The sequence below is a fragment of the Spermophilus citellus genome, assembly GCF_964194105.1.
Source record: "Spermophilus citellus genome assembly, chromosome: 17".
In the NCBI taxonomy this organism is placed as follows: Eukaryota; Metazoa; Chordata; class Mammalia; order Rodentia; family Sciuridae; genus Spermophilus; species Spermophilus citellus.
In genome coordinates this window covers 28,794,095-28,801,931 of record NC_138199.1, presented here as the reverse complement: position 1 = coordinate 28,801,931, position 7,837 = coordinate 28,794,095, and the positions used below count along the sequence as shown (strand labels likewise).

The 7,837-nt window shown below is 50.5% G+C and overlaps 1 protein-coding gene across 1 annotated transcript; it reads right to left on the bottom strand.

Moving 5' to 3' along the window:
• Positions 1 to 3,351: 3,351 nt before the first annotated feature.
• On the bottom strand, positions 3,352 to 6,439 carry LIAT1 (ligand of ATE1; the record flags this gene model as incomplete). Its single annotated transcript, XM_081272196.1, has 2 exons — positions 3,352 to 3,994; positions 6,232 to 6,439. The coding sequence occupies 2 exons, from the start codon at positions 6,437 to 6,439 to the stop codon at positions 3,501 to 3,503; spliced, it is 702 nt and encodes a 233-aa protein (XP_081128322.1). The 3' UTR covers positions 3,352 to 3,500.
• Between the last annotated feature and the right edge of the window lie 1,398 nt (positions 6,440 to 7,837).

Genomic DNA, 7,837 nt, shown 5'->3' with positions numbered 1-7,837 from the left:
TGTTCTTTGCTACTGAAAGAGCCCTTAGATACGGCCTGGGTGTGAGGAAAATACTAACAATTTCTAATCCAAGGCATTTGGAGTTGGAGCCGCTTCTGTGCTCCCTGGAGCACTAAGCCCTTCCCGCTTCTCCATCTTTGTCTTAAACACAGGCTCCCATTTGGTGCCAGGCTCCAAGTGGGCACTGTCTTGTTCCCTGCCTGGAACAGTAGCTTTTTGCTTCATTCCTCCTACATCCTCTCTATTCCAGACCCCTGTAATTTGTCGTGTGGCCTGTTAGAATGGTACGTTTGTCATCCACTGAAATCACATTTCTTTGTGAAACTCACCCTTCAGTGAGGTGTGGTCTTCACCAGCCCCAGTCCAGCCTCTCCTGTAGCTGTGTAGCTGGGCCAGCCTGAAACGTCATTGGTCAAAATTCTGGGGCTAGATGGAGTGCCTTCAGGGTGCCAGGGGCCATGCTAAGTGCTGGATATAATGACAGCATTTGGTTCTCATAACATGAAGGGAAACCAAGGCTCAGAGAAGTTAAGCAATTTGCCTGAGGTGACAAAGCACATCATAGAGAAGAGAGGAAGCCTGATCTGACGTCAAAGCTTATCATCTTAGCTCTGTGCTTCCTGTTGCCAGGTCCTGAGCTGCTTCCCTCCTCCCTACCTCTCCACTATGATGTCCGGCTTCATCTCAGGCACAGAGCAATGGAGTCAGTGTTCTAGGGACTGAGACCTCTGAATCCAATGGCAAAAGGAGAGAGAGGACTTGGTGTTTATGAGCTGGGGGAAGGCAGAAGGCAGTAAGGGAGAACACCAGGGAGATCTGGCCAAAGTCACTAACTTGGTTCTCCAGTATCCCCAAGATGGGTTTGCGGAATCACACTAGTGAGTCTCTGTGCTTCCACATCCGAGAGAAAACACACGACCTTCTGAGTTTGGCTGATTTCACTTAACGTAATGCCCCCAAGTTCCATCCGTTTTCCTGCAAATGACATAATGTCATTGGAACAATTAACTTCTATGGAAAAAGGGGCTTTGCCGCACAATTAAAGGTCTTCAGATGGGCAGATCATCCTGGGCTCTCCTGATGGGTCCGTAAGTGCAGCCATTATTATCTTTATAAGGCAGAAATTTGACTGCAGGAGAGACAGGAGGTGGTGTGGTAATAGAAACAGGGAAACTAAAGCTGCTGCACTGCTGAATTTGAAGATGAAGGAAGAGGCCACAAGCCAAGGAATGCAAGATATGCGGCTCTACAAGCTTAAAAAATGCAAGGAAATGAAGTATCCTATGGAGTCCCCAACAGGCTGCAGCAGTGCCAAGACCTTGGCTCTGGCCCGTTGAAATCTAGTGTGGGCTTCTGACCCCCAGAACTGTAGAACTGCTTCATGTTCTTTTAAGCCACTGAGTCTGTGGTCATTTGTTACAGCAACAACAGAAAATCACGACCTAACATTCTGACTCCCCCACTCCAAAAAAAAAAAAAAAAAAGAGAGCTTATAACCTTAGCTACTATCCCAGAATGATGCCCTATCTCATGGCAGGAAGACCACCACAGGCCACCTCTCCCACCCCTCACCACCCTCAGAAGATTTTGCTAAGATGCCTGGGTCCTCTTCAGGTCTGTCGGGCCCTCTGACTCCACCATGCAGCACACCCCCAGCCACCGCCCGGAGGTGGATCTGGAGGGCACGTGAGATGACAGCCCAGCTGCTCCCTGCTGCCCATCTTTACCCAGACACCTGGGACTTCAGCAGGGTCACGTGGCTGGGCATGTGCTCACTTTCTGTTCCCCTACTCTCCATGGACAGTGGAGAGGACAGGCCCGGTCTCAGCACAGGGAAGGCCATTCCTGTCTGCTTCAGGGTCCCCGCCAGGCCTGGCTGCCCACCATTTTCCAGGGCAGGAGAGGACTCTTCTAAAAGTTCCTTTCAGAATATTTTGCCAAATGACAAAAACATGGAAACTCTGTAACTGGACTTTTAAGGCAGGGTGAGAAGAGGGCTGCTGGGAGCCAAAGGCCAACGGAATCAAGACGGGAGCTTCGCTCAGCTTTCAAATAAGCGCCCTGTGGGGCTTAGCATTGGTTTCAACCTGGCTCGTGTACACTATATGCTCAACTATCCCAGAACATTCAAACCCTTTGGAAGGCAGAACCTTTTCTTAGACCTCCACTCTGCCCCTCGCAGGGAGCTAATGCCAACCCAGAGATCACCCCTAACCTTTGGACCCATCCATTTGCCTCTTGTGCCTGAAAGCAACTTCTCCTCATAACTTAGGCAGGCTTCCAGGCGCACACAGGGCGCAGGCTAGAAATGCCAGGGAACTGGAAACCCTTGTCCAGGACCAGCCCTCAGCCAGTGCCTTCAGGGAGAATAATACCCGAGCTCCCACCCTCAAATGCGATACTTCTGAGATCTGGGTTTTGAATGGTTTCCCAGTGCCTCCCCATGGGACTAAGCTCCAGGTGCTGAGGGTGAAAGGTAGCTTAATGCTGATCCCTGGACTGGCTGCCTCCCTTCCCCACCATTCTTCTCTTCCACACACCAATTATTTGGGAAGTCTCCCAAATAATCTCCTTGCATTTGAATTAGGGCCTGCTTCTGGAAGGATGCACATAGCCCTCACTCAATAAATATTTGTGAAAGGGAGGAATATAAATTTAGGATAAGGATAAGCAGCATTGTGAGGGTTTTTTTTTTTCTTTTGAAACTGGAAATTGAACCCAGGGGTGCTCTACTACTGGGCTACATCCCCATCATTTTTATTTTTATTTTGAGAGAGGGTCTTACTAAATTGCTGAGGCTGGCCTCCAACTTGTGATCCTCCTGCCCTCCTGAACCGCTGGGATTACAGATGTGCATCACCATACCTGCAGTAAGGTATTTTTTAATGCTCCAGAACTTTGCTTAAAATGTTATTTGGGGGGGTTCAACTCCAAGAACCCCCAAAAATGTTATTGGGGGGGGGATTAGGGAAGGACTATTAAAAGCAGCAATAGTCCTCTGGGTACCTCCCACTGTAACCTCCCAAGGACGAAGTTCTAGAATCCACTGATTCTGAAGGTCATGTAAGTTTAAGTAGTGTGTTTAATTCAAAGTCTCCAGGATATTCAGGGCATTTTCTCGGGTCAATAGATGCACGCACTATATGAGTTTTATCCATGAACTTAGTTTGAGACTGAGAATTTGCAAAATCCACAGTTCTTTTCCTTTTGGGGGCAGATTATAGACAGCTAACTGTGATGAGAAATTACACAACAAAGAGAGATGCCAGTTTAAGAAAAAGGCAATTCTGGAGAGCACCGAGTCTGCTGAGTTGCTTGGGTTCTTCAGGAATGTGACTTTCCTAGGCACTTCGGAGCCTCAGGGTGAAGGAGAGGCTGGTCTTCTCCGTACTCCCTACTTTTACTGCATTCCCATACCGGTCTGATTTCCTTTTATTATGGTTCTTTTTAAAAACATAAATTTGTGGTAAGGAGACACTCTTCAGTGTTGTGGGTAGACTTCACTCTGGCACAGCAGTGCCTACATCAGAGGGTAGGAGCTTCGCAGAGAGATTTCCTTCTAAGAAGTGATGAGAGCAGTTGGTTTTCGTGGCTGGTGGCCTGCTGCTGGCCGTGCAGTCCTTGTCTGAGAGGTAGGGTAAGTTCTCAGGGCTGTCCTCAGTAGAGGGATCCTCGTGGAAGCTCTTGAGAGCCAAAATCCGGTACCGCTTCCTCCGGTTCACTTTATATATGCGAATCCTTTCTTTTTCTGCCTCTGGGTCAGCGAGAATCCCATCCCAACGCAGGCTCTCGTTGATTTGGTTGGAAAGGTTCTCTTCCACTTCGGCAAAGGGGGGCAGGCTCACCACGGTGCAGGAGTAGGAAGGGCTGTGCTTGTTTGCCTCTTTGTCCGGTTTGGGCTCTGACTTGGCGCCATGGTCTTTGCTGGGATTTAAGATGTCATGGAAAGATGAAGAAAGTGGCTGACTCTTCAGGCCTCGACTCTGATGTTTATCTGCTGAGCAGATGAAGAGGTTAGTGTTTGCGGCCATGTCTGCCCTGAGCCTGCCTGGGAGGATGCCTGAATCACCAAAGATGGAAGGGGCATGGGGACCACTCTTCACCCAGGGCTCAGACTGCCAAGCCCACCAGTCTCTTATGCTTTGGGTTAAATCATCTGGGGGCAAGAGGAGCCTTTATTTATTTATTTACTTACTTATTTTGTGGTATTGGGGAAGGAACCAGGGCCTTGTGTGTACCAACCACACACCCTGCCAACAAGCTACACCCCAGCCCCGGGAACCATTGTTTGAGCACCTACTGGAAAGCAGGCTCTCCAGATAGAAGCTATCAGTCCTGTTCTCCAGGTCAGGAAACTGAGGACCCAAGAGCTTCATTAACTGCCAATGTCACACAGCAAATGGCAGAGTCGGATTCAAAGGTAGGACCTGGCTCTGGCTGCCCTGCTGCCCCCCACTGAACCTTGCCCCAGGTTTACCAAGGTACTTTCCAGTCTGTGTCTGTGATTCGACTGCCAGTCTAGACACTTGATGATGGAAGAAATGGAGACAAGCAAAAAGCTTCCTAAATTTGACTGATGCAGTCGGCTTCATGCCAAACCCGGAAATACTTCTGCTGTGTGGCTTGTACTATTTCTTTCTTTGTTCCTTTTTTTTAAAAGTAGCTTTTCAGAATTATATGACATTCCTATAAAGTACTACAAGTTATGGTTCTTTTATCATTTCATCCTTCTAGTTTTTAGGAGACAGAAATACCTCCCTCAGCCAAAAGGGAGGGGAGAGAGCAAAGAAAAGAAGGGGAAAATTCATGTCTTGATATTTATCTTCTACACCCCCAAAACTATCTGGTGTCCCCTGCTGACAGTATGAGGTACATACCACCATAATTTGAACAGTGAAAAGTTATACACCAAAAAGACAATACACTTCCTGATTTTGCTTTGTGGATACACACAGGATCTTTGCCTTATACTCCAGAATTGTTTTTTCCCCCTGTCTTTTTATTACAATTCCACCTGAAGAAGCCATTATACCCTTGTCCTTGCTTCCTTCCCCAGACTACAAGGCCGAACGGGGCTGCCTGCCATTCCTCTGCCTCCTGCACACAGACAGCCAGATACCAGAAACTTGAGCCAGGAGCCAGTCTCACTGGAGGTCAGGGCCATTTCCCTGACGGTCAAATCCACTGAGCTGGACCACACAGGTGACAATGGAATCACTGTGCTCATGGACGGATGCATTCTACATCATTGCCACACTCTCTTGAAGTGGGCATTCAGGGCCTTTGTGGAGAAGAAATCTGGGGGTCCTATGAGAAGAGCTTAGTGTGGGGACTCTGCAGTTGTCATTGAGGCTGGGGTACCTGCGCCAGTATGCTGGGAAGCACGCAGGGGTGTCTATGCATGTGAATTTCTAACAGTATCTGTGTGTGTGCTGCCTGTGAATTATGTGCATGACCGGGTAGCTGTGCTTTAGTGTCATCAGATGGTGTCACTGACAGGAGGATGTGTTGGGAAGGGATAAGAGGATGGGGCAGTGACAGGTATGCAGGGGGGCTGCCCCTTGGTGGATGGGGGTGGGGTCCACCCAGGGAAGATTCTTCATAAGCATTTACCTGGGTGTGGGTGTCCACACAGCATCCAGAGGCAGGTGCCCCTTCATGCGTGAGGACGTGAGGACCACCTCTTGGGGGGGAAGGCAGGAGTCTGTGTTTCTGTATGTGATTGTCTATCTGTCAGTGTCTTCAGGTCAAGAGAAGTCTCTCTGTGAGTGGTCTCTGTAGAGGGCTTGAGATTTCTGCAGAGAGGTGTGGGTATTAGGGAAAGAAGTTGGGCTGAGGGACTGGGAAGTTGAGAGGGTATCTGTGGGGCTGGGGGGGCTCTTAGGAATGCGGTATCTGTGGAGGTTGCCGGCGAGGAGTTGAGGAATAATTGCATATTGGGAACTCTCGGTGCAGCCGTGTGGGGTCTCTGCAAAGTTGGTGGAACTTCTGTGGCCTTGAAGGGGTCTTTTGGAAGGACAATCTCTGTGGACACCATGGTCTTAAGGCGTAGGGCGGGGCATCACTGCGCCAACCTAAGTAGAATGTGGAGTCAAGGGGGCTCTGGATTGGAGCGTCTCTGTCTTGTTCCAAGCTCTCTCTGGGTGGAAGGGCACTTCTAGGAGGAGGTGGGTGTCCAACGAGAGGAATCTCAGGGGGTAGCGGAGGTGGCCACGCCAGCTCTCCTCTTACCGTCCCCCTTGCCCGACCCCTTGGTCTTCTTCTTCTTCTTTTTCTTCTTCACCTTCCGTTTGACCGGTTCTGAGGTGCTGCCCGCGATGGGAGGTAGCTTGGACCCCGGAGAGGCCGCCGCGACGCCCTCCGGCGCCTCCTCTTCCTCATCGTCCTCCTCGCACTCCTCGCTGAACCCCGCCGCCCCGACCCCACCGCGGCGGCTCATTAGCCCGCCGGTTCGCGACTGGGACCCGCGGCTGGGCTGCCGGGCGGGACGATTCGGGCGCCGACTGCCGGGCGGGGGCCACGCGTCTCCCACGGCGACCAGCCGACATCGCGCGTGCGCATTCGGAAAACCGCGGCGGGATACAGCCCCCAGGACATCGTGTGCGCATGCGTGTTTCAATACGTTGAAGACCTAGGACAGAGGAAAAAGGGTGGGAGCGGTTCTAAATCCTTGGGCTGACTTACCTCTCCACTCTATGCCGTGTTTTCTCCCTTTGGTGCTGGGGTCTGAACCCAGGGGCACTTTACCACCGAACCACATCCCCAGCCCTTTTTATTTCCTACTTTGAGAGAGGGTCTCGCTAAATTGCTTAGGGCCTCCAACTTTCCAGCCTCTTGCCTCAGTCTCCCGGGATTACAGGCATGCGCCCCTGTACCCGGGCCCACTCCTATGCCTTCTAAAATACTATTTATTCTTACCTAAATTTTTATTGTGCAGGTTCCAGTCTTGTTTCGCCCTGATCTGTGGAAGCCAATATGTCCAAATCAAACTTCACTGTTTCCCTTCTCAGTGAAGAAAGCAGCTGGATAGGCCAGCTCTTGGAGCTTTCCTGTCTCCCACTCCGGCGCTTTTGCCCTCACCTAGGCTAGGCTGACCGCCATGGCTGTCACTTGGAATTGGCTCTCATCTTTCAAGCCCTCCCCTCAAGATCTTTTTTTGGGGGTGGCATGTGCCTCTAGTCCCAGCCTCTCAGGAGGTTGAGCCCAGGAATTTTGGGCCAGCCTGGGCAGCCTATCTTTATTCTGTTTATTTATTTTCATGTGATGGTGAGGTTCAAACCCAGCACCTCACATGTGCTAGGCAGCGCTGTACCACTGAGCCCAGCCCCAGCCCCTCATCACAGTTCTTGTCAATACTGTTGGGTTGCTGTGGCTCACAGGGCCGGGATGATCTGCCGCCTGCTTTTCTTTTAAGGTGAACCCACCACAGATTGAATCATCCAAGCACAGCTGCGATAATATTTCTCATTCCACAAGCTCAGCTAGACTTTGGCCGTTCCCACAAGAGGCAGAGCCTACATCTACCCTCCCACACCGCCCCCTTTTAATTTGGGCAAGTTTGTTGACTAACTTGTAACCCAAAGAACACAGCAGGAGTGGCATTGTGTGTAGGACTTTTTAGGATTGGTTGCAAAAGGTGGTACAGCATCCATCCACCTTGTTAGCCTATGACTTGAGTCTCCCAGTAAGATCCCCGAGGGCCCTGAGGCCGGCATGATTCCAGGAAGCCTCAACTATACACATGAAGAGACCTGACATTATGTGAAGAGAGAGGTGCCCCTGTTACTCCAGCCCCTACTTTTCCACACTGAATAGCAGAACTGGGCACGCACCTGTA